Source organism: Nothobranchius furzeri, chromosome 2, assembly GCF_043380555.1.
Source record: "Nothobranchius furzeri strain GRZ-AD chromosome 2, NfurGRZ-RIMD1, whole genome shotgun sequence".
In the NCBI taxonomy this organism is placed as follows: domain Eukaryota; kingdom Metazoa; phylum Chordata; class Actinopteri; order Cyprinodontiformes; family Nothobranchiidae; genus Nothobranchius; species Nothobranchius furzeri.
The window spans coordinates 87,619,823-87,647,386 of record NC_091742.1 but is presented as its reverse complement, the minus strand read 5'-3'; the positions used below and the strand labels follow the sequence as shown (position 1 = coordinate 87,647,386).

The 27,564-nt window shown below is 42.4% G+C and overlaps 1 protein-coding gene across 1 annotated transcript; it reads right to left on the bottom strand.

The window, feature by feature from the left end:
• Positions 1–7,706: 7,706 nt before the first annotated feature.
• LOC129165404 (uncharacterized) lies at positions 7,707–10,737 on the bottom strand. Its single transcript, XM_054748562.2, has 2 exons — positions 9,271–10,737; positions 7,707–9,149 (listed from the first exon to the last, which is right to left on the bottom strand). The coding sequence occupies exon 2, from the start codon at positions 9,147–9,149 to the stop codon at positions 8,295–8,297; it is 855 nt and encodes a 284-aa protein (XP_054604537.2). The 5' UTR covers positions 9,271–10,737; the 3' UTR covers positions 7,707–8,294.
• Positions 10,738–27,564: the final 16,827 nt, after the last annotated feature.

The window sequence follows — 27,564 nt, the reverse complement described above, 5'->3', positions numbered from 1 at the left end:
CAAGAATGACTATGATGGTGTAGAAAGCTTTTTGTTTTGACTGGCCAACTCTCTCCCTTCCTTTTCCTTGTTCTCCTGGACCTGGATGAATCAAAACACAGAGAGCTGATAGGCTGCAGAAGGAAACGGTTATTGTGGCTGCAGTCAAGAGGAAAGCATCCGGAATAGTAGATTTTTCTACAGTAAAAACAATAACTCCTAAAAAGCAAAGCAGCCAGACACAAACGATGATCATATTTCTGTATCTGATCCCTCTTTCATTCCTCAGACTCAGATAGGTGATGGGATGAACAACAGCCAGGTAGCGCTCTACACATGTCAGGATGTGGAAGTACATCTGTCCATACAAAGCAAGAGAAAATATATTCAAACCTATCCTAAAAATGTTTGTAATTCCCATGCAGTTTCCAAACAATGAGACAATATTCCCAGGAATTGCAATCATCTCCATGATGACCATGTGGTAGGTGAAACTGTCACAGTGACTTATCATTGAGTAGGCGGAGCTCTTTTTCCTTATTTGTTGGAAACCGAAGAAGAGGATGAAGATGCAGAGAGGAAGTAGGAGGATGATGTGGGTGACACTAAAAGCCCCGTAACCCAAGAGGCCAGGGCTCCTCATTAGACAAGTGTAAAGGTCTCCCTCGAAGAGGGACTCGTTGAAAAATGCAGCCTCTTCTGACATCTGGAGAAGAGAAGTTAATTATTTTCCAGGCATTTGTATTCTGTGAAAGCGAATGTAACAGTAAACACGGTGAGTGTCCGCTTGCTCAGGAATGATTTATTTTCATTTAAAACTGATTTTTTTTCGTTTGTTTCTTAAAGCAAAAAATATTCCAAAAGCATTATAAAGTTCAGCCTTTAGAGAAAAAGACAGGGTTTTAACAGTAAGCAATCTAGCCCATTTACTAACACATGCTAACACGCTCACACGTTACTGATCAAAAGCTCTGCCGCCGGAAAATAAAAATCTGTTTTCTCCTTAGTCCACTCACCTTTTCAGCAGCACTTAAATGGGGTATTTTTGGATTAACTCCAGTTTAACTCCATGGAAATCAAATGCTGGACACATGAGGCAGGCTCTTTATATGCTGAAGTGGGGCGGAAAATGACTGCAAACAAATTCATTTTCAACATTAGGCAAAACAACTGAGAACCACGAGTCACTGGGCCTGGCAAGCCCTCCAGTAAATGTAAATATATAGTCTGCCCATGACCCATAGACAGAGATCAGTCTTTCAAACGGTCTCCACACACATTAGAGCAGCACTAGGACCAGTCAGAGCAACCAACAACATTACATAGTCAATGCTTCAGAAATCACTCAACAGGGCAGTCTGCCATCCACCACAGAAGAAGAAGCTAACACGACAATTTTGAAATTACTATCTTCTCATGTCTCAAAGAAAAGTCCAAGTCTAAATAGTCCAAAGTTGAGGACAACCCCGTTTCAAACAAGTGCCATTCCTGAGCTGATGCCATCTTTATAGTTTGTCTCCATTGCTGCTCCAGCGCAAAGCCCACCTAGCAAACGTAAGACACTAATTTTTTCAGGCCAACGTGAGACCTGCTGAGGTAACAATGGAGCTACTGTTTTGCTACTGTTAGGTTATCCACAAAAACAAGTTCATTTAGGCATTACTTGCTCTTTAACTTCTATGAGAAAATGAAAAACATGAAAAGTGATTAAATGAATCAAGAATGGAAGAAAAGTTATTTCAGTTTTTACATTTTTCACTTTATTTCAAACTATAATTTTGTGTTTTCATCACATTTAGCTGGGTTTTATTTAAATATTCATCTGTATTCCTTTTATGAGGATTTTTGTGTTGTATTGTTTTGGAGAATGAATCCCAACATAAAAACTACTTGAAAGGTTTATTTTTAAAGAAGTTTTGAACGTTATTTAAAGTGATCTAGATCTTAGGCCAAATGGCCCATTCCTACCCAAATGAATAATAAACTAGCTTTTATCAACAACATGTGCTGCATGTTTTCCATGTCTCTGCTTCAGAACACCTTATTTAAATATCTGCATGGCCTTCTCAGCATGACATCAAGTGCTGCAGAAACCTGTTAATCAGTCATTCATTTAGATCAGGTGTGGCAGCAGGGAAACACCTAAAACCTGCAGGATGGGGGTGCTAAGGACCAGGGTTAAGAAACACTATGAAGGAAAAACAAAAGCAGGGCTGCTGCTGCAACTGCTACTGAAGCCTTGTTCACACCAAATGCAGAATGGATGTGATCCAGTTTCACATGGATCAGAAGTCATTGAGTCCAATGAGAGCATTTATACCAGCTGTGGCACAGATCCAGATGGAGAGCTTTAGAAACTTTCCATATGGAGTCTATAATTTATGAACCCTGCATGAGGGTTAAAGTAAAATAATTCACCTAAGAAATTAGACATGGTTCGGTGTTAAAGAAATTAAATGAAATTATTTCCATTTAATAATCAGTTGTATGTTCTACTGTTGGGGAATCATCAACACGTTTGACTAAGGGGTTACGTGAAAACGGCTCTGGGGTCCACGAGTCAAAAACGGTTGGGAACCACTAGCCTACATTACAAGGCACCTAAAAGTGCACAGAATGTTATGTGTAACCAAATTTGCTAATTAAAACATGAACATGTTTCTCTTCTTTCACACATTTTTAGCATCAAGTTAGGCATTTCACTTTTATTTTTTAAATAAAATAATATTATATAAAAGATTTACATGCTGTCAGCAAGCCAATAAATGAACAACTGAAGATCTGGATCACTGTTTTCAAAGTGTCAATGGTTTTTAAAGTGTTTCTTATGTTTTTGTTGCAGAGGTAAAAACAAAAGACACCCAAACACAACAAAATCGGCTCACTAAATTTAACAAAAAGCAGTTACCATTCATGTAAACATTGACCCAGGTTTCATTCATGAATCTGACTTACAAAAAATAATTCATAAAATACATTTTCATTTTTAAGGTTAAAGTCCCATTCAGGGACGAAATTTTGATTTCAGAAGTGGGGGGGACACAGCAGGCTTGTGCGGATTTGGGGTGGGGGGTGTTATGTAAAGACCCCTTGACACGTCATGTGCCCATCTCAATAATTTTTCCATCCTCAATATATATATATATATATATATATATATATATATATATATATATATATATATATATATATATATATATATATATCAAAGTTAAAAAATTTACAACTCTATTATTATTTTTATTTATTATCATTATTGAAGTGCAGTTTTGGCTGTTGACAATGGATAGGCCATTGTATTTATTGTTTTGGGTATTTTTTTATTGTTTTTGGTGCAACATTTTCTAACAGGGAGTGAGATTCCTTTTTTATTTAATTTTTGTTTGTTATTTTTATTCATTTAGAAGTTCTGGTTCTGGACATTTCAATGTTAAATGAAGGTTTCTTTGTTGCATTTTAAAGGGTGTACTTGCATTATTATGATATATTAACATTATATTAGTGGTTATTTTGGTCTAGATAATGTTGACAATGATATCGTTTATCATCAACAATTTGTTGGACAAAATATCGTCCAGCAAAATGTGTTACTTTCCCAGGCCTAGTCAAAAGTATAAAAATTATTTATACATAAACGGTCCCTCCTGAGATCTGGCCGTTTGTTCATTTGCTGTGTTAGAGGACATGCTGAACTAATGTTTTACACATGATCATCACCCTAACATTTGAGTGTATAAAAACATATTAAATATGTTTTTCCCTTAAAAGTGTTTAAACAGTTGTTGCATTTCAACACACAAAAAATAAATGGAAAAAATAAGATAAATCTAATGAAAAGTGTACATCTTTGACATTAAGCTTAAAAAATCTGTTGACGATGATGATACTGTTCATTTTTCAGAGCTTTTTAATGTGAAAATATACATTGCAATAGATAAGTTTACAATAAAGTTAAATGATAAGAGTTTTGAAGTTACACTTCTACTACTACTAGTAATAATAATTATGATGATAATAGTAATAATAAAAAAATAATTATTATAATAATACGAATAAATTGTGTCTGAGGAGTCAGTTATGTGGAGGAGATGAGTTTGTAAAAGTTAGTTTTGAGTATGTGTGTGAAGGAGGAGGTGAGTCTGAGCTTAATGCAGGTCTGTCACATGTCCAACTTACGTTTTGACTTTGAAAGAAGTCTCTTATATCCACTTTTCGTTTTCTTGACATGCTGCCTCCTGGCTGTGCCTAACTACCAAAGACTCACAAATGAACACTTATTCAAATGTTATGTAATGGAAGCTGAGCTGAGCTCTGATATTACACAGCGTCTAGTTGACGATGTGACTCAGTACCGGTGTTCCCTAGCGGCTCCAAACTAGCAAAACAACGTGAGCACGTTCTGACTGTTTACAACTTGAGTGACAGCAGCAACAGCCAATAATACGTTAGCAAGTATCAGCAGAGCCACTAGATTAGCTTTTGGGCGGGTCTAATAGTAAAGCGGTTTCCGTTTCGGTCCTAGTGCTCAACCAAATCCATTTAATGGAGCGTAACATTGTTTTTGGACGGAAAAAAATGCAGGGGACCAAAACTGCCTTTTGAAAAAGTGGGGGGGACATGTCCCACCCGTCCCCCCCCAAAATTACGTCCCAGGTCCCATTAGTCATCACTCACAACTACATCTCTACATTTGACCCATTCCCGTGGGGAGTGTTTTGCGTAATTGCAACAGCTCAAGAACAGAGCATAGCAACAGTATCACACAAAAGACATCACACTTTTAGCAATTAGACATGAAAAGGCACTAATAAAAACCATATTGCAGCCCTCAACACCCTCACTGGCTGTGGTTGTGTTAGTCTTGATTGCACTTGATTGCCTCTGTTGCCCGTTCATGCTGCTTTGCGCTGTACAACATACGTAAGATCAGACCATACCTAACACAACATGCCACCCAGCTCCTGGTGCAATCTACTGTCATCTCCCGCCTCGACTACTGCAATACCCTTCTAACTGGTCTTCCAGGCTGTACTGTGAAACCTCTTCAAATGGTCCAGAACGCAGCAGCGCGTCTGGTCTTCAATCAGCCTAAAAGAGCACACGTCACCCCTCTATTCATTGAGCTCCACTGGCTACCGCTAGCAGCACGCATCAAATTCAAATTGCTAACACTAGCATACAAAGTCCGAGACGGTACGGCTCCCATCTACCTGAATCCTCTTGCAAAGTCTTAGGTCTCGGCCCGGCCGCTCCGGTCATCACAGGATTGTCGGCTAGCAGTGCCTACACCACGCTCAGGACAATCCAGACTTTTCTCATGCATCGTTCCACAAATTTGGAATGACCTTCCAAGCACTACCAGAACTGCGGCTTCCTTTTCTATTTTCAAGAAACTCCTGAAGACCCTGCTCTTCAGAGAGCATCTTCTTAACTAGCACCTTGTCTGCACCCATCCCTCCTCTCTAATGTCCACTCCTTGTTCCCTCCTCTCCATGACTGATGTCAATTTGTTGTTGTTACTATTGTTGTTAGCCTCAAGGGCAAAATGCCGATTATCACTTGTAAGTCGCTTTGGACAAAAGCGTCTGCTAAATACATAAACATAAACATAAACACTAATTGGCAGCACCTGTACAGACAGACATAAAACTTGCTTAGTGAGGCAGAGTGGTTTGGATGTTACCTGTTTGATTTAGCTGCTTTAGGGAATGGTTTTAATTTGTTTAACCCTCCCACTATCTTTATGGGTGACCCCGCGAGGACAGTTAACCATTGAGCAGGATTGATGGTTTATCCCTTGAGGTCCATGTGGCAGGGTGGTGCTCACTCATCACCCCTGCCACATGGACCCAAAGGATAAACCACCAACCCAGCTCAATGGTCAACTTTCCTTGAGGGCTAACACTCATTAGGACAGTGGACGGGTTAAACAAAGTCTTTTCATTTTGAACTGTCACCTACAAGCTGGGTTGTGACATAAATTGGGGGCTTGTCCGGGACAGTCTTAAAGAGCTGTTAGGTCATTTGGAAAAAGGTTTACCACAAGCCACATACATAAGCTACTGCAAGTCCAGATATAGGATGGGCTACTGAACATACTCTTTAAAACTCCAAGTTCAGTCCCCAGTACCATCCTGAAAGATTTGCCATTAAAGAGTTGTAGTTCAAAAACCCATAAACCTAACAAATACATCTTTAATTCAGTTTAGAATATGAATTTATCTGCAGGCTGCAGAGGTGCTGACTCTAACAGGAAGTAACTTCCAGCTCAATCAGCCTCAGGATGGAGAGTCAGATTTAACCAGAAAAAGACTGAAAGAAAACAAAATTAAGAAATAAAAGAAAAAGGCCCAGATTAGATTGTCCTGTTAACCATGTGTTCATGGAGTGTGTTCCATAACAGATCTTATTTTTCTGAAACATCCAACTTTTCCAGCTCTTTGCTGGAAAAGCAAAGGTAACACCAGGCTGCAGGCTTCCATACGTCATCAGCACGCATCGGATTCCTATTCCTGCCATTTCGACACCAATCCAAATTAGACAAAAAGATATCTTCAACAAAAGTACCCCAAGTATGATCATCATTGTATAAAAGGGCCCTTCGTTTTGATTGGTCTACCCTGACCCTGCCACCCCCTGGTTTTCCTGGACTTGAACGAAGCAAAACACAGATAACTGACAGGCTGCAGAAGGAGATGGATGTCAAGGACAATATTAGAACACATATATCAAAAAAGAAGATATTCACCACAGCCTCAAAAACAATCCCCACTTAGAGAAAGCAACCAAACACAAACAATGGCGACGTTTCTGACTCTGACCCACTTTTATTTCCTCAGATCCAGCTAGACTCTGTCATGTTGTCACGTGTGCTCAGTGTAAAACCTGCTGTTACGGCCGGTGCTTTTTTGCTCTGGGATGAGGAAAAAAAACCCTAACCCTCAACCAAAATCTGCGGCGGAAGCTGCTGTCCTGGCGGATGTCTTTGTGGCAGCCCAAATCAAGAGTCAGCCACGGAGTAACACAGCGTGGAGAGCAGCTTGAAACATGCATCGTCCACAACCTCCTCAACATCAGAGAGCAGCAACAGGTGTGGGTAAGGTCCCCACAAGGGAAAATCGACCTCCAAGTTTAGTGAAGGGACACCAGTATGCCATCTGTGTGGACAGGAAGGTCACACCAAGCCTGTGTGCCCCAAAACCCAAGTTGATTAAACCAATTGTGTTTTTTGCCACATCAGATGTTGAACAGAAAAACTAAAAAGGTGAATTTGAGACACTTGGCAGTCCATTTTCCCTTGTTTCATCTTTGCTCAGCACTTAGGTCAGCTGTCCTACTCTTTAAATGAGCTATAGAAATAAACTTGGTAAGGTGTAGTATACAGTTTTTTTAAGTAGTTCATTATTGTGAAAACACAGATAGTATTTCATGATTGTTGAAATATACAAACTGTAGTTTTCTATCCCCAACTGGCAACAGCAGAGAAACCGAGATTGCAGTAACCAAATCTGACCACAGGATGTCACTATTACTCAGTTCTTACACATCGTGCCTTTAAACACAAACTCAGCCATAAATGAACAATTCCTTGTTGCTAAACCATCATTTCAATCATTCAGTTCTGTTTATGTATTATTATTTTAAATATTTTTCTCAGTGGAGAATACAGAGGAACTGTAATAATTATGAACACCCACTGTATATAAGGGACACCTAACAAAGTGACTGTTGGGTAATTTTATCAATCCAAGATTACCTTAGGGACAGTTTAAAGCACAGGGGGTTATAGTAATCAGTCAATCAACACCAATACCAATCATAAACAATCAATTTAGACTTTGCAAAGTGGAGAGGATAAGAATACACACCAGACAAGGGTTGCAGTTCACTCTCATCAGGCTGACGCCTTCCGACAGCATTTATTAAGCACACACAAAGATTAACGCACACAGATTTGGACATTCCTTAGACCCTCAGGCATAAAGCTGCAAAAGGGTGTCTAAACTTTCTCCAGGTGCACCCTAAATCAGACAAAGCTATTGCTAGACTTTCTCAAGGGAGTTTTACTGATAAAGGTCAGTGCCAAGGCAAGGTCATCCTCCTCGTTAAATCTACTCCTCCCTGTAAGACCTACTGGAGCCTGGTTTCTATCAACCGGATGAAAAAGAATGAAGCTACGTTTAATAAGACACCAAATGTTTAACAGTCAAGACATTGATATTAGTTCAATAATGATAATATCAGTTTTTATCTAACAGTGACAGTTGCTTGTTAACATGCTAGGTGACATCAATTACTATCTACTGGCTGTTTATTTACTTGCAACACACCAAATATTTCCGTTTTTTTAGGAACAGCAGAGGTAAAACTAGGCTGCTAGGTAGACTGAACCAGACAGTCAATTCTGTAATTGTGCAGACATCCATCTTGCTCATCACTTCTAAACCAGCAGCTATCAGACCAAAAGATAATTTCAGCATCAGTATCATCAAAAAGACAATAATGATGTAGAAAGCCCTTAGTTTTGATTGTTCAACCCTCTTTCTGCCGTTTCCCAGTTCTCCTGGACCTGGACGAGTCAGAACCCAGAGAACCGCCAGGCTGCAGTAGAAGACAATTATTGTGGATGACGTTAGCAAGGAAGTCTCTAAATAAATGATGTTAGTCATTGACACAAATGCATTTGCAAAAATACAAAGCAGCCAGATGCAACCACTGGTGCGGTTTCTGATTCTGATCCATTTGTCATTTTTTAGGGTCACATAGGTGATGGGGTGAATGACAGCCAGGTAGCGCTCCATGCAGGTCAAAGTGTGAAAGAATATTTGTCCATACCAAGGGTTCGGAAAGAAAGCTGAGGCTAACTTGAATATTGCACGATTTTTCATGCAGCTTCCACAAAAAAAGACAATCCAGCCGAGAGTTCCGATCATCTCCATGCTGGCTAGGTGGTAGGTGAAGCTGTCACAGTGGCTCATTGTTGAGGTCTTTAGCTGCAGTTGTTGGACGCCAAAGCAGAGGATGAAGATGCAGAGAGGAAGGAGGAGGAGGATTTTGGTGACACAGAACGTGCCGACTATGTACACAAACAGACTGGTTGAAAAGCAGCTGAAGGTGGGAAATTGTTGCCCGAGAAAGGAGTTGTTGAAGAATGAAGAGTTGGAAGACATCTGGAAAAGGGAACATAACAGTCTACGTTTTATTGTTTATTAAATGCTATGTAGTTCATCTGCACCTCATTGAACACATGGGCGAAAAGAAACAAAAAGCACAATGAATCGGTTAACCCACCTCTTCAGCAGCACATTCAGTATTTCTGGTCCAGATCAACAAACTCAATGGAGATGAAATGATGCAAAAATCAAGACCAGCAGGTTGTTTGTGTGATCTGCATGATGGGAAGCTCTTTATACACTATGCATGCCCTGTAAATGACAGAAAAACAAATATATTTTGCATGAACACCCTCAACAAAATGCAAAGCACAAAGAGCTGTAATTCATAGATGATTATTTTATTTTTTGCACTGCAGTCATTTGACGTCCCTAACATACAGCTCATACACAGGTTTGCACATGGCTCCAGTCTAAATATTGTCCAAGTAACAACTTCAAGTAACGACACCATGTCCTACCTGATGTTGTTGCGTGATGTTACCTGATGTACCCTTGTTCTGTCATTAGAGCCGGTTGTCAAGCTGTTAGCTGTTGGCCATGTTATCTCATCTCTGGTGAGGTCGGTAACAAGATAACACCTGTGCACCGGCCACTTTCTCAAAATTTTACCCACTAACCTCCTCTTTTCCACCTTGCTTCTGTCTGCGATCCTCTTTGGTAGTGTCCCTGACACCATCTCCTATGATCGCCAGACTCGTTTGTCCTTCCATTCGTTCACGATCGTCCAAGATGCACCAAGGATGTACCTCCCTGTTTGTTTACCTGAGCGGCGCGCTGGCCCGGAACTAAACGATGATTCCTACCAGGACACCTCCAGCAATGTTTATCCAGTCCCAGGAAAACGTCGGAGCAAAAGAGGTAAACGAGCAGGAATCCAGGTGGGAATAACACTTCTCTTAAAGCATGGTTTATCTGGTAAACATCGGCGTGATCTTCTAGCTTCGTGTCCTTTGTTTGATGACCTGAGCGCCACTTCTGCATTCCCACCCGGCCACGTTGCGGCGCGGTCTCTCTGTCCAAGTTTTTTAAGGTCTGTTTATCCTCATTCTTCACTGGTTTCCCCTCCTGTTCCCTCCATAAGTGGTATTTATAAACACCGTGGATCTAACCCTGCTAATTTATGTCCACTAACTCCAGCTGTTTCTGTAGTTTCTGATTCCTCCTCACTCAGAATGGCTCTATTAAATACCCGCTTTGTTAACAATAAGTCCTTCCTGCTCGATGATCTAATTCTCTCTTAAAACCTGGATTTTCTGTTTCTGACTGAAGTTTGGCAGCAAACATCTAATTATTCTGCTCTGATTGAACTTTGCCCGAGTGATTATTCTCTTCTTAGCCAGCCTCGGGGTTCTGGTCGTGGTGGAGGCCTAGCTGTTGTTTTCAGAGACCATCTTCCATGTAGCTCTACAACCTCTGGTCACTTTGCTTCCTTTGAACTGCTGCTGATTAAAGTCGGGCGTAAGGACCCGTTCTACTGTGCTGTAGTTTATCAACCACCTGGTCCAAACAGTTCTTTCCTTCAGGAGTTTAGTGACTTTCTATCCTCCACTGTGAAGCTGTCCAGACTGGTGATTGTTGGTGATTTTAACATTCATGTTGACGATGCCTCTGATCACTTTGCCATGAATTTCTCCAGCCTTATGGACTGCTTCAGCTTTACCCAGCATGTTTCTGGCCCCATACACACCAAGGGACACACTCTAGACCTTGTTTTTACCCTGAGTCTAAATGCTGACAGTGTTTGTCCTGAGGACGTTTATATTTCTGATCACCTCTGCATTTTCTTTAACTTGTCAGTTTCTGCATCCCCACCTCCTGCTTGCCATCTGGTTAGTTCATGTTTTCTTAATAACAGCACAGCTAGCAAATTTTCTGGTGCTTTTGACCCACTCTGTTCTTCTGATAACGACCCAGACTCCTTAACTTCGAGCACTGTCCTTCCATTCTGGACAACACATGTCCTGTCAGAACCAGATTAGTTCCTGCAGTGAACCCTAATCCCTGGTTTAATGACAGCCTTTGCAGACTGAAGCGCCGATGCAGAAACATTGAACGCTTTTGGAACAAAACCCGTCTCCACGTCCATCTGCTGCATCTAAAGGATCTTCTGACATCCTTTAACTCTGCAGTCAGAGACGCAAGGGTTGCCTATTTCTCCAGCCTCTCCTATGGCCTCCATCCACTCTGTTGCAGACTGTGAAAACTTTTTGTCTTTCTTTGTGGACAAAGTCAACAAGGTTAGATCTAGCATCTCTCCTTCAGCCTTATCTCTGCCTCTTCCAACTCCAACCCAGCCCGTCATCCTAGATAGCTTTGCTCCTGTTTCTTTGCCTGAGTTAACAAACTAGTTATCTCTATGAAGACCTCTGCATGCTCCCTCGATATCTTACACTCATCTTTGTTTAAAAGTGCTTTTCAGTCCATTGGTCCCAGCGTGCTCTCTATAATTAATTCTTCTCTAGTCTCTGGTCAGGTTCCTGCTTACTTTAAGAACATTGTAATCCATCCGCTTCTTAAAAAAACGAGTCTTGACCCCTCTCTCCATAGCAGCTTCAGACCCATCTCTAAACTTCCTTTCATCTCCAAGATCTTGGAAAAGGCTGTGGCTAAACAACTCACAGCTGCTCTTAATGAACATAACATCTATAATAGCTTCCAGTCAGGTTTTCGTTAAGCTCATTCTACTGAAACAGATCTTCTTAGGGTCTCTAATGACCTTCTGACTCACAGTGATGCAGGGGACTGTTCTGTTCTGGTCCTGCTGGACCTGACTGCGGCCATTGACACTGTTGACCATCACCTGCTACTGGAGAGGCTGAGAGACTGGGTAGGCCTATCAGGAACTGCTCTGGAGTGGTTCTCCTCTTATCTTTCTGAGCACTCCTTTTCTGTGGCCGTCTCCAAGTTTATGTCCTCCACCACCTCCCTTACCCATGGTGTCCAACAAGGTTCTGTTCCAGGGCCTCTGCTCTTCCTCCTCTATCTGCATCCTCTTCAGAAAATCCTGAGCTCCTTTAAATGAATCTCCTACCATATTTATGCAGATGACATCGAACTGTACATCTCCTTTAAGCCCCATGAGATGTCTAAGCTGCAGCTGTTACATACCTGCGTAGACTCTATTAAAACCTGGATGGCTGGGAGCTTTCTTCATCTGAATGAAGCCTGAGATCCTCATCTGTGCCCCAGACAAGCTGGTTCCAAAAGTCAGAGACTCTCTTGGTCAGCTTGCTTCTCACACCAAACCTTCTGTCAGGAATCTTGGTGTGACCTTTGACCCAGCTCTCACCCTGGTTTCTCATGTCAGTTCTCTTGTTCGCTCTTCCTTTTTCCATCTCAGGAACATTGCAAAGCTGAGTCGCATTCTGTCCCATTGACGAGCCGGCTCCCGTCGTTCACTTCATAGCTCTTAGAGCCGGTTCGTTCGCGACCGACACATCACTAGTGAACATATGAACTAGACAAAGGCATGGACTAATATTTTTGGCACATTTGGAACCTCATAGAAACGCAAGGATAATGCTGATCATTTTGTGGCTACAGGATTTAAAAGCAGGAAATGTACCGCTCACCAACAGAGTCAAACACACAAAATAGCTGTGACAAAATACACACACCAGCATCGATGTTAAAGATATTGGCCAGAGGCAAATTTCTTTTGAATGGCATTCTAAGGAGCTTTGAAAGAAAAGCATCTGGACTTCTTTGAGTTGCTTGAAGACGTTTCACCTCTCATCTGAGAGGCTTCTTCAGTTCTAAGGTCAAATGGTGGAGAGTCCCAGATTGAAACCCAGTGAGAGTTTCCCAAAGAAGAGGGAACAAAAGTCCCCCTGATGATCTTCTACATAAACACACTAGCCAAGGTGTGGGGGTGGGTGTGGTTCCTATTCAGCCAGAGTTTCGGGTGAGCTCATTGTGAAGCCTGGCCCCACCCTATCATGTGAATTCCTGAGGTCAGATGGCCCAGGATATGCATGGGCGTTGAGGCATCTGGGAAGGGATCTCAAAACTGGATTATAGATGGCAGAGAGTTGGTGTCGTAAACCACCACCTCTGTTCAAAGATGGTTGCTCACAGTGGACATAAATGGATCCCTTTACCCCTCTTTCAAACCATCTGTCCTCTCTGTCCAAAATGTGAACGTTGGCATCCTCGAAAGAGGGACCTTTGTCCTTTAGATGCAAATGAACTGCTGAGTCCTGTCCCGTGGAGGTGGCTCTTCTATGTTGTGCCATGCGCTTGTGAAGTGGCTGTTTGGTTTCTCTAATGTAGAGGTCTGGGCATTCCTCGCTGCACTGTACAGCATACACCACATTGTTCAGTTTGTGTTTAGGAGCTGTGCTGTACAGTGCAGAGAGGAAGTCAGACATTTCAGGAAGTAATCAAGGCCATTTGTAGATGTAGATGTTGACCTTCTCCCACGTGAAGACTTTGCATGCACAAAGCGTGATCCACTACAGAAAAGGATTTGGCTCAGATGGCCTCTGACATCCTTTTTTTTTTTTTTTTTTTTTTTTTACCGTGTCCTGTCTGGCTGTGAAGCAAGCAGAATTGATGTCTGAATGCTGGTGACAAGCCTTACAGATTTATTCTCAGGTGGAGCATCAAAGCGTTTGCTTTTAATGTCACGCCTGATACTTAAAACTTTATTGTTATTGTTGTTGAATGCTTTGTAATTCCGACCAGACACGGAGACAGAGGTGAAAGAGAAAGGAAAAGAAAAGGTGGGGAGAGAGAGAGGGGGGGGGGGGGTCCACAAAAATAAACAATAATGAACAAGAGTCTGCTTCTAGACCTGCAGAAAAAAGACAAAAAAAAAACATAGGGACACAAAAAAGGGACACAACAACAATACAACAAGATCTACCTATCACTGCGTCAACTTGATGAAAAGAAAAAAAATATATGTATATATAATCAACATTGCTTGACTGAAGAATCACGATAATAAATCACAACGCATTAAGTGCCCACCATAGTCTTAAGACCTGTGTTTAACGTGCCCAAGCCCATACTTTTGAGAGCACCATGTGAGCACCTGTGTGTGTACACGCGCTTGTTTATTTAAGGTTTTTCTATAGGAGTGCCCAACAGAGAGTGTGAGGGACCACAGATCTGCCCCCCAAAGATGCGCAGGAGATGGGGGGAGCTCCAAGTCCCAGAGATCCAGGCGCTGCCCCAGAACGCAGGAACCCCAAGGAGACTGCAACCAGGAAGGCCCCCGCCCCCCTCGAGAGGCACAGAGGATCGCCCCAGGGGGCCACAACCAGCAGCCGGCAGAGTCCCCGGAGATATCAGCGGCAAGCCCACAGGCCCGCCCGCAGCCTCCCACCCCCTAGCCGGCCGAGCCCGGGACCCAGCAACCCGGGACCCAGGGGCGACCACCCCCGCCGGGGACCCAGCAGAGCCCAGGGACCCAGACCCCACCAGGCAGCCACCGGGATCTAACAGGCAGATGCCAAAATCTTTAAACCCCCAGACCCGGTTGCCACGAACACTCAGGCAGACCAAGGCACAAGCCCCCACACCAGGTGTGGCAGGGGGAGGGTGGACAGAGATCTATATCATCAAGAGAAGTTCCAGGAGAGGGGAGGACCCAAAGGCCCCACCTGACATATACAGTCACACACTCCCTCCCTCATGCTCACACATGCACATACAACCCAAGACTTACAAAAATGCACGACGGACACCCACTCATGCTCCCCATACACACCCTATTCACTCTGGTCCCGGTACTGCTGCACATTGGGTACAACCATCACCGGTAACCAGAGTTTGACCCTTTCTGCTGGGGTGCTGATGAGCAGGCTCCCCCGCCCAACGCTGAGCACAGCAACCCACCACCCCAGACCCCAACCAGATGGCCAGATCTCCCTCCTAGCCTCCAGCCCCAGGAAGCCTAGCAACAACAGAGGTGGCTAAGACCCCTAGTCTCCCTCCGCCTGCTCCAATATAGTGTTGTGTGATCATGAGGTGTATTCCATGGCTGTGGTGAGTGGGCAGTGCGGGCATCATCCAGCATATGCCAGCTGATGCCACCGCACCACCCCACTTACACCCTCAGCCATCAGTGTTTAAGTGCGGTTTAAAATTGGAAGTGGGCACCAGCACTCGGGAGAAGGCTGAAATATCCCCCTGCCAAATGCCGTTGAATGTGCTCACTCCCAAGGCCCTAAGTGTGTGTTTGTGTGGAATGTCATCAGTGGAAGTGTATAAGGTGCAAATAAAATTGGGGGGCAGGTTTCCACAGGAATGCGGAAATGGGGTCCATACCCGCACTCCCTGACTTGCCCACCCCCGAAGGTCCTATGTGTATGTTTGTGTGATGATGTGAGGGAGCAGGAGGAGAGAAATATGCGGGGATGGGGAGAAATGGCTGGTTGGGCTTAGCCCTCCAGGGAGCCAGCTCCCCTACTGGCCCCAATAAGCACCTCTGTTGTCAAACTGCCACCCAGGGCATGGAGACCCCAGCCCATCCTGCCAGGGCCCAAAGCAGCAGCATTACAGAGCCTCACGGAGTCCAAGGGCACCAACCCAGCCCCACCCCAGCAGAATATCTATGCCCACCCCTGCATTTGCACAACTTCCAGAATATATAAGACATGGGACATCCAGGTAAGGTTGGGTCCTCCCCCTCCTGGACCTCCCCCTCCCCTTTGATGGAACGGCAGAGGAGCCAAGGTCTACCTGAGGCCCCCGAACCCGGGCCAGGCACTGCTGGGTGTCTCTGCCTTCTTCCCAGCAGCATACATGTCAGGACCCGACCCCCAAGGCCCCGCCCAGATCCCCACACGGGGCAGGCCACCCCCAAACCCCGAGCCCCCAGGCCCCCACCCAGACCCACCCAGGGGCATTGCAGCCGCCAGGCAGTGTCCCATGGCGGCCGCCAAGATCCCCAAGAGGCCCCACTCACAAACGCCAGCAGTCCACCCCCCGAGGCAACCCAAGCACCTCCAGAGGGGGGCAACGGTCCCCCAGTCCCACACACCCCCAGTGAACCCACCTCCAGGGAACATCCGGATACTCCAAACTCAGACCCCACACCCCCACACCCACACCATCCCGCAGGACAACATCAACGGCCCCCCTCCCTCGCTATGTGATGGAACCGATCAAAGGAGCCCAGAGAGATTCATCTGAAGTGAAAGCAGAGGCTATATCAAGTGCAATATGATCTAACAAAAGCTTCCCCAGTAAACAAAGAGAGGGGGAAGTTGGGATATGACATTTCAGACATTATCACAGATCCTCACATACTCTACCCCAAAATTCCTGGACAGGTGGGCAGGACCACAGTGCATGAATGTAATTGCCAGGAATGTTGTTTGTGCAGTGTGTACAGGTGTCAGATGACACAAACCCCATCTTGAACATCCGATGACCTGTATAGTGTACTCTGTGTAGAATTTTGTACTGAATTAATTGCAAATTGGGGTGTCTGATCATTTTAAAAGTTTTTAAACAAGTTTGGGACCAGAAGTCCTGGTCAAAGCTAACTGATAGATCCACCTCCCATTTTTCAATAGGGATTGCAATTTTATCGTCTATTTTGGACAGTGTCTTATATACTTTAGACAGTAGTTTGGGGGGTTTGAGATTATAAAAGTCTAATACCCTTGGTGGTGTTTGTAATTCTATTTTATTGAGCTTAAATTTTTGTTTGACTACAGATTTAATTTGGTGATATTCTAAAAAGCTATTCTTATCCATTCCAAATTGGGAGACTATTTGATTAAATGGGATGAAGTCCAGTCCTTCATATATGTGTTCCAGGTATAGGATTCCTTTATTTTTCCAGTCCGGAAGGTTCATCATTTTGTTGTTTTGCAAAATGTCAGGATTGTTCCAGATAGGTGTGCGTCTGCATGGTACTAGTGAAGACTCTGTCATTTTAAGATACTCCCACCATGCTGTCAGAGAGGTGCTGATACTAATACTTTTGAAGCCTTCATGTTTTCTTATGCTTGAGCTAATAAATGGTAAGTCTGAAAGCTCTATCGTATTGCAAAGTGTCTGTTCTATATCTAACCAGGACTCGTCTAATGGGTTATCTTGCAACCATCTTGGTATATATTGCAGCCTGCTGGCTAAGAAATAACAATAAAGCCCCATTCCCACCTGTACCGGGTCGGCCCGGGCCGGGTAGCCCCAGTCGGCCCCAGCCTGGCCCGGTTGATTCCACACATCCTTGCCTTAAGCCCATGTGGGCTGATTCTACCCACCAATCAGAGGCTTGCTCTAATGGAAGGTGTGAATGGGCTGATTCTACCCACCAATCAGAGGCTTGCTCTAATGGAAGGTGTGAATTTACTGTCAGCAGTGGGCGTGTTGGCCCTGGTCGGCCTGAAGCAGTACCCCTCGGGAAGAGGGCCGAGAATGAGCCTTGGTTGGCCCGGGAAAATTCCAGGCCACCCAGATATGTAAACAACCTACGCTACCCGGCCCGGGCCGACCCGGTACAGATGGGAATGGCCCATTAAAGTTGGGTAAATCAAGTCCTCCTCTGTCTTTGGTCTTCTGAAGCGTTTTTAAGCTAATTCGTGGAGGCTTATCCTGCCAAAGGAATTTAGTAATTGAGGAGTCCAGAGATTTAAACCAGTCAGCTGGTGGTTTGTTTGGAATCATCGAGAATAAGTAATTTATTCTGGGTAAGACCATCATTTTAATTGTAGCCACTCTCCCCATGAGTGATATTGGTAAGGATTTCCATCTTGCAAGATCATCTTCCACTTTCCTTAAAAGTGGGATGTAGTTTAGTTTGGTTAGATCTGCTAACTTGGGAGATATATTAATTCCCAGGTATGTGATATTCCCTGACTCAAATTGTGTATTAAGTAAATTGACAAATGAGAAATTAATTGGTAGAACTGTGGATTTTAACCAGTTTATAGAGTAATCTGAAACTCTTGAAAAAGAGTTTATCAGTTCTATTGCTTGGGAGAGAGAGGATTGAGAATTCTGGAGAAAGAGTAAAACATCATCTGCATAAAGACTGATCTTATGTTCTATTTTCTTACACTTTATCCCTTTAATATCTGTTGTTTGCCTAATTGCTGCTGCTAGTGGTTCGATAAAGATAGCAAAAAGTGAGGGGGAGAGTGGGCAGCCCTGCCTGGTCCCCCTCTGAAGACAGAAGCTAGCTGATATTTGGTCGTTCGTCCTGACACGTGCTGTTGGTGAACTGTATAATGTTTCTAGCCAGTTTATGAAGAAGTTCCCTAAGCCAAATTTATGTAAAGTTGCAAATAAGAACTTCCAGTTAACTCTATCAAAAGCTTTTTCTGCATCTAGAGATAATATACTAGTTTCAATGTTTCTACTGTAAGAGAAATCTATCAAATTAAGTAATCTACGTGAGTTTGTGGATGACTGTCTACCTTTAATGAAACCAGTTTGGTCAGGGTGTATTATGAAGGGGGTTACCTTCTCTAATCTTTTGGCCAGGGCTTTACAAATTATTTTGAGATCAACATTAATTAGAGAAATTGGGCGATAGCTGGTTGGAAATGCTGGGTCTTTGCCTGGTTTTAACAAGAAACTAATATTGGCTGAATTCATGTTTGGCTGTAATCTGCCGCTCTCTTCGATTTCCCTCACCATTCTGAAAAATGTTGGAGCCAGAATGATCCAGAATTCTTTGTAGAATTCTACTGGGAACCCGTCTGGACCTGGAGCTTTCCTATTAGTCATGGATTTAAGGGCTTCCTGGAGCTCCGCTGATGTTAGTGGCGAGTCCAGGACTGTAACTTGGCTGTCTGATAATTTAGGAAGTGTTATCCTGTCAAGGAACTCATTGATCTCATGATCTGATGGGTTTATCTGTGGTGAGTACAACGTTTGGTAAAAGTCTCTGAAGGTGTTGTTTATTCTTTCAGGGTCATTAACTATATTCCCGGTTGAGTCTTTAACAGCAGATATGGTAGTTTTCTCTTTATTTATTTTTAATTGGCTAGCTAAGAATTTACCTGATTAATTACTATGTTCGAAGTTTTCTATTCGTAGTCTTTGTGCTAAAAATGGTCTTTTTGTCAATAATTCCATGAAGTTCTAATTTAGCTTTATGTAATTTGCTCATTGACTCTTCTTCTGTGGATGCCTCTAAAGACTTGATGATTTCCTCTAACTCCTGAATACGTTTGTTTTCTGTTTTTTTCCTATGTGATGAGAAAGAGATTATTTTACCTCTCATCACTGCCTTTCCTGCCTCCCAAAGAATAGGTGGTGATGTTCCAGGCAGGTCATTATGTTCTAAATATAAAGCACACTCCTTTTTAAAAAGATCTATAAAACCTTCGTCTTTAAGCAGTGATGTATTAAACCTCCAGTTTTTGCTTGGTGGGATTGTCTTCTTATTTACCAGAGTTAAAGAAACCGGAGCATGGTCGCTGACAACTATGGGGTGTATCTCAGTGTCTGAAATGTCAGCCAACAATGAGCTGCTGACTAGAAAATAATCCAAACGTGAGTGAGAGTGATGGACGTGCGAAAAAAAAGTATACTCTCTACGGTTAGGATGAAGAGATCGCCATGCATCACAAAGCCCATAATCACTCATGTACTGTTTAACTATGTTAGTGGATTGCCAATTGCGCTGAGTCCCAGCTGTACTGAGCCTGTCTGTTAAGGAATTCATCCAAAAATTAAAATCACCTCCAAGTATAAGTGGACAGTCCAAGTGTTCGGAGAGTACAGAGAAAAAATTATGAAAGAATGGAGGATCATCAATATTTGGACAGTATATGCTGACGATACATAAGCGTTGGTTCTGTACAGATAATTTTAACATTATAAATCTACCCTCTGGATCAGAAACTGTGCACAATACTGTGAAATTGATGTTTTTGTGTATTAAAATAGCTACACCTCTTTGCCTAGAGTTATAGCAGGCAGAGAACATGCTGGGAAACTCAGGTGTCTTAAGTTCATCTGCGGATGTGGCAGATCTATGAGTCTCTTGTAACAATATTACGTCTGCTTGCACTCTCTTTAACTGATCAAGAATTTTAATCTCTTCTCTCTAGAGCCAGTCCCATGTACGTTCCATGAGACAAACCTTAGTGCACCCATAGATGTGTGTGAGTAGCTAAAATATGACGCCTTCATGTGAATAGGATGGAATAAGTATATAAATGTATAAATAGTATGTTAATAAATAACAAAAAAGTAAATAATAATAATAATAATAATAATAATAAAGATCCAACAGTGTTTGTGGTTGTATTATTTGACGCATAAATTATGATATTGTGCTATGAATTTAATATATCTGTGTGTGTGTGTGTGTGTGTGTGTGTGTGTGTGTGTGTGTGTGTGTGTGTGTGTGTGTGTGTGTGCGTGTGTGTGTGCTGTGTGTGTGCGTGTGTGCGTGTGTGTGTGTGTGTGTGTGTGTGTGTGTGTGTTGAGTCTGACGCAGTGTTGAAAAGTTGTGTGGTTGTGCCATACAGGTGTAAAGGAACAGAACCAAGTAAAGAGGATGGGAAAGTACAGATACAGGTTAAAAAAGAAGAAAGAACTAAAAAGAAGGGGTGATGGGGTGTGAAGTGGTGAAGAACAGGTGATCTTATCATCTACAAAACGGATTTAGCAGCTGTTTAATCCTGACGTGATCAAACCCAGTGAATCCTGATAAGAATAATAAATGTCTGACCTGATGTTGGGCTAATACAGCCAGTCAGTCACTCCTCGCTCCTTGTAAAGCTTATTGTCCACATAAAGCTTATCCACCGAGATGACAGCTCTCTTCCCATCCTGGATAAACTTTTTACGCAGCGGAAAGAGGACCCGGCGTCGATCCAGAATCTCCTTCGGGAACTGATCATTCACGCTGAAATCTTTTCCTTTGAGCTCTCTTCCGTGACTTTTAACAAGATCCTTCTGCTTAAAATGTTCAAATTTAGCCACGATGGGACGAGGTCTTCTGCTGTCCACTCGTCTAGCTCCAAGGCGATGTACCCGGTGAAATGTGATGTTTTTTATCGTTTCTTCTGGAATCTTCATTTCTGTCTGGAGAAAGTTCTTGATTGTATGTTCGCAGTTCTCCGCCCCTCCCGTCTGCTCCGGCAGACCTGCGAACACCAGATTATCCCTCATGCTGCGGGCCTGATGGTCCAAAATCGTCTCCTTCAGAGTCTTGTTGTCCTGGGTGATCCGCGTCATTCCCTCTTCCAGGGAAGAAACGGACTCCCGCAGAGACGCGTTCTCAGCAGCGAGCCGCTCAACCTGCTCCTGGCTGAACTCCAGAGATGTTCGGAGGTTCTGAAACTCCTGGTGAAGAACTTCGAGCAGATGAAGTCGCCCCTCAAATCCCAGAAGCCGTTTATCAATAGAATCTAATAATTCTAATATGTCCTTACGGGGAGATGAGGCCTCAGGCGAGTCCTGAGGATGGCTCCTCTTGGTCCCAGCAGGTGTTTCAGCCTCAGCTGCTGATTTCTTCGGACCCATGACGAATAACTCAAAAACTTCGTCAATATAATTTAGTAAACTTTCTGAATTTTCTTCACTTACCTCCAGATTGAGTGAGTTATACTTGCCAGATTATTTTTTGCGTTGTCAGTAAATAAATTAGGCGAAAATGTGTCTTAATTGTTTGTGGATGTTTGTTAACGAGCTGCCATCAGCTTCAAACGATGCCATGTATCCGGTGATCGGCCGTCAGCGCATGCTCACACCTCTGACATCCTTACGAAGTTAAACTTGCCCATGTTTTGCAACACCGGTGGTGAAGTAGAAAAGCCCGCAGACCTATGTTACCAGAGGTGTGTGCTTTAATCACACAAGTGGAGGTCTTGGTCAGGCTACTTCTTGTTTTGCTGTCATCTTCAGCTGAAGCTGAAAGAAGCTTCAGTGCCTCAAAAAGGCTTAAGACATAGCTTCGCTCCTCCATGAAACAAAAGTATGAACAACGTAGCTGTCAGCCACGTTTATCGAGAGAAACTAGGTGGACATGAAGATTTGCTCCTCCTTTGTCTATCAAAATGAGAGATGAAAGCAGATTTTTTGGAAGCTTGTGTAATCTGTGCGGGCAGATGTTTCTTCCAGTCTTCTTGGTAGAGTCCATTCATATTTTCAGACTCTTAATTTCTTTAGCCTCTTATCTCCCAGACATAGTATTAGCCGGCGAGCCGTCCCGCCGTCGTTTGGACAGCTTGACTTAAAAAATGAGAGCCTAAATAATGAGAGACGGCTTTTAACTTTGATGACAAGCTGTCCCTGTTTTCTGTAATATCAAATCTGGAATTTGCCTTTTGTGCAGTAAAATAAAATCAGATTAATGCACAAATCATTTGGCAAACATGTTCAAGTGGAAATACACAGATTCAGGTGAGCCGGGCCCCAATGGCCCTCAATTTACACACCCATGGAGAGCTCAAAAATATATAGTTTACCTCTATTACATTCATTATATGGAGAAGAATTTTACCATGGGTTTCTTCTACTTTGTTAAATAATTAATTTCTCTGTTTTCATTGTTCCTTTATTTATTTTACTAACAGAAATAAACTCAACAGATAGAAGGATATTTTCAAAAGGGCACACGGCAGAACCAAAGTAAGTTGCAAGGTATGCATGCACACATGCGAAATATTTATGTAAACCTTCCACATTCAGCATTTATTTCTTAAACCACACCAGTTTTTTCCTTCTCTGCAGAAACAACAAGGGTAAAACTAGACTGCTGGGTAAACCAATCCAGATGCTACATGATGTCATTGTACAATCATTCCAATTACCCATCATTTCTAAACTAGCTGAAATTATACCATAAAATAATTTAAATAATTGATTCCTTCTGGTCCAGATAAGAATTCAGTTCAAGCAGATCAGGTGTTGCTCGCATCAACATGACAAGCAGGTCTGGGGCATGTTTTGCATGCTGGGAGTTTTTTTATGCACCATGGTTACGGATGACGGGAAACAAATTCATTTTCCATCGACCAACTCCACAAGATGCAAAATACAAGCAGGTGTATCTAATTGCTGATTTGTATTTTACATGTTATCTTGTGAGGCCTTATCAAAGGAGACATGATTTAATGTTAGCTAAAAGACTCATATTACAACATTATTTTCAACAAAATACAAAGTCAAAATTTAAATGTCATCTATCTTAACCAAACTCAGAGCAGGGGTCTTATTAGACTTAAATTCCTGAATATAGAAGAAACACGAAAACATTTTACTTGTCCTGGTATGACAGAACGAAAAATGGACAGACAGATTTTGGCTGCTTCAGTGATATTGACGGCCTTGCTCTGGTGTATTGATGTAAAAAAAAAGAATAGAGTGAATGGGTCACAAGTAGCTTAAACAAGCTATCTTCATAGGTTGGCAAAGCAAATATTTATCTATTAACTTCATCATTTGTAAGAAGCTCATATTTGAACATTAAAACAAACCAAACCAAAAAACCAAACCCGTTATTTGTATAGCACATTTAAAAGCAGCATGTCAGCTGACCAAGTGCTGCACAGAGTAAAAACATCAAATCTAAACAAAAAAGGCAAAATATTTCTAATTCACCTTTATATAAATAAAACATGAATAAAACATTCATAAAAATAAAAACACCTAAGATCAAAACAAAAAATACAACTGCCAATAAAAAAACAGAAACAGCATTAAAGAACACTCACTGGCCAAAAGCTAAATGAAAGAAACGTGTCTTTACGCTGGATTTAAAATGTGCCAGCGAACAAGTCTGGCGCACCACCAGAGGGGCAGAGTCTGGGAGCAGCAAATGTGAAAGCATGCTCCCCATGAGCTTTATATCTCATTTTGGGAACGTGGAGCAGTAGATGGCCAGCAGACCTTAGTGGCCTGGAGGGAATGTAGGGGGTGAGCAGCTCTGACAGGCATAGCGGGGTAGTCCCTTCAGGGCTTTGAACGCAAAAGTAAAATTTGTATTTCACTTGATAGTGCACAGGAAGCCAGTGAAGATCAGCCAGAATGGGAGTGATGTGACAGCGTCTATTTGTGTTTGAAAGAAATCTTGCTGCTGCATTCTGGACTTTTTGTAGACGGTTGAGGATGGATGCATTTACACCAATGAGAACTGAGTTGGAATAGTGGAGTCTGAAGGTAGTAAATGCATGATTAACAGATTCTAAATGTGACCTCATAAAAATGGGCTTTAGTCGAGTAAGGTGGAAGAAACAGGATCTAACAGTGGCATTAACATGTGCAGACATTGACAAATCAGCATCCAGTTCAACCCCAAGGCTGGTCACACAGGGAATAAGGTTTAGGGAGGAGAGATCAAATGCAGCAGATGTATGTAAATTATTTTTTCATTTGAAGAGAACGGCCTCGGTCTGTCATTGAGCTTTAGGTTGGAAGTTGGAAGCTAGCCAGGTTTTAATTTCAGAGGGACATTCTAGAAGCAGTTTATTGGAACTTGACTGATTTAAAGCCTAATAAATTGGACAGTCATCCGCATAGATGTGATAATGCAAGCCATGTTTAGCTATGATGTTTCCCAGTGGAAGAATATATATGGAAAAAGGGAGTGGACCTAGAATAGAACCCTGGGGCACTCCCCAGGGGAGGGGCACAAAAAGAGAAGAGCAGTCGCCTATGTGGATGCTGAAACGTCTATCCACAGATAGAAGTGAAACCAGTTTAGTGGGATCCCCGTGACGCTGACCAAAGATTCCAGCATGGTTAGCAAAATATTGTGGTCAACTGTGTGAAATACCGCTGATAGGTCTAGCAGTGATAATAGAACATATAAACCGGCATCAGTTGTTGTCAGGATGAAACCAGCAATTATGGCAAAGCATGATTCCTGACAACCTCTCTCCAAAGGTTAATCATGCACATCCTAGTGGGAGACGATTGTCGGCTAGTCCCACCTTTCATTGGGGGATCTATAGGTAATTTTCGAAGAGCAATAAGAGTAACTTGGAGCTCAGCCCAACCACATTTTCCAATTTTTAGGCCCTTCTCAGTTGAGGTTCCTGGTGAGGCTGAATCGGGCCAGCATCACAACTATGGCCACTGGGTCACTCGGGAAGTGTTGTAGTGAGAGATAGATGCCAGTACGTCTTCATATCTTCGTACCTAAATTCATGTTTTTGGACACCTAAATGCTGTTGTCCTTTTTACAAACAGTAACGGTAAAATCAGGTTACTGGGCAGAATACTCCAGACATCATACGCTATCATTAAACATTTATTCAGATTCCCAGAAAATTCTAGACCAGTCCATAATAGACCAGAAAATAATCTCAACATTGCTATTCCCAGTATCATGAGAATTGTGTAGACAGCCCGTTTTTTAGATTGGTCAACTCCCCCTCTGACATCAGCCCTTTCCCCTGGACCTGGACGAATCAAAACACAAAGAGCTGACAAGCTGCAAAAGGAAGCGATTATTGTGAATGAAGTTAGAAAGAAAATATCCAAATAATTAATGTTTATTGTTGTCAAAACCCCTATGCATAAAGAGCAAAGCAGCCAGATACACCCATTAATGATGTTTCTGATATGGATCCATTTTTCATGTTTTAAGCTCCGGTAGAAAATAGGGTGAGCTACAGCCATGTAGTGCTCCACACAGGTCAGGGCATGAAAGAATATCTGTCCATACCAAGGGAGAACATACAAATATAGGCCAAGATCAAATAATGTTAGACTTGTCATGCAGATTCCAAAAAAATTGAGAACACAACCCAAGGTACCAATTAATTCCATGATGGCCAAGTGATAGGTGAAGCTGTCACAGTGACTTGTCACCCTTCTGTCACCCTTCTGTTGCAATGTGACAAAGTAGACAATGAAGATGCAGAGAGGAAGGAGGAGGAGGATATGGATAACATTGTTGGTGCATAGCACAATCACAACAGGGCTGGTGAAGAAGCATCTATTGGGGTCCTCAGTTGGAAAATGCGGGCCAAGGCTGGACTCGTTGAAGAACGAGAAGTTTGACGACATCTAAGAAAAGGGAAATAATGATCAAGTATTATACTTAAAGTGGGCCAGTTTTACCTTTGCAAAAATATTTTTATCATTATTAGCAATATTTAGTTTATGGCACAGGAATGTCTGGAGTATGGTAGAGTGATGGAGAGCATGCATGAGAGCATTGAGACAGCTGTGAGGTGTGCTGTAGGAGTGACAGAGGAGTCCAAGGTGGAGTTAGGGCTGCATCAAGGATAAGCCCGTTCTTGTTTGCTTTGGTGTTGGACAGGCTGACAGACGAGTCTCTATGGACTATGATCAGGGCTGGACTGGGACAAAAATTCAGCCCGGGCATTTTGATTGGAGACCGGCCCATCACCTGGTTTTTTTGGAAAAGACATTAAGCCTTACGCTGTTTCTGACACACACCAACGTACACTTTCTTATTGGTAGTATTTATGTATCAATCTAATAAACGTAAACCTACACCATCCTTCCTATCCTGGTATTCTAAAAAAGTAGGGTTGGGGGTAAATGATTATTTTTAAAATGATTATTCTGACGATTATTTTATCGAATAGTCAACTATTCTAATGACTATTTAGATGATTAATCTAGCGATTATTTTTCTATTGCACAATTAATAAAAACCAAAAAATCTTAAATTCCTCCAAAAAATTGATAAGTTGTTACTGTAAGAGAATAAACACTACAGGCCTTCCATTTTGTATAACACTGCTTTTATTGTGTTGCGGTTGTTTATGTTCTGGTGATGTGTAGAACTTGGGAGTGCAGGCTGCTGCCTGAGAGGTGGTTGGAGACGGAGTGTCTCCATGCTGCTTTGTTTTGGTCACTTATGTGCATGAGGCGAGTGGTGTTACGACCCTTCCTGGGGAGTCAAGTGTAAAGGGTTAAATTTACCTAAATATTGCCTTATTTATTATCTCTTGATGTTATTAGTCCCTATTTCTGTGGTTAATTGACAATAGTTCCCTGAAATGTTTCTCCTATTTTAACTGTAAATCCTTCTAGCTGTTATATTTATAACAAGAAACAGATATTCGGACGGAATATTTTCATGTTTATTCGAATATGATTGTGGAACACACCCAGCATCATAATAAATGAAGTAATATTTATGCCAATTTAAGCCTTTATGGGTGACCAGGACACTGTGATCAATTTTTGGCAAGGGAAATTATCATTTGTTGCCATTTTTGAGGTGTTTATGAATGTGGAAGACACCCAGCATCCTGTGATGGCACTAATAACATCAAGAGATAATAAAGTAATATTTAGGTAAATTTAACCCTTTACAGGTGACCAGGACACTGTAATGAATTTTTGGCTAGGGAAATGATCATTTGTTGCCATTTTTGAGGTGTTAATGAAGAGACCCAGCAACCTGTGATGGCACTAATAACATCAAGAGATAATAAATAAGGTAATATTTAGGTAAATGTAACCCTTTACAAGTGACCAGGACACTGTAATCAATTTTTGG

Bases quoted from the DNA above. Each gene is read 5' to 3' on its own strand.
- LOC129165404 (XM_054748562.2), bottom strand. From the start codon at position 9,149: ATGTCTTCCAACTCTTCATTCTTCAACAACTCCTTTCTCGGGCAACAA.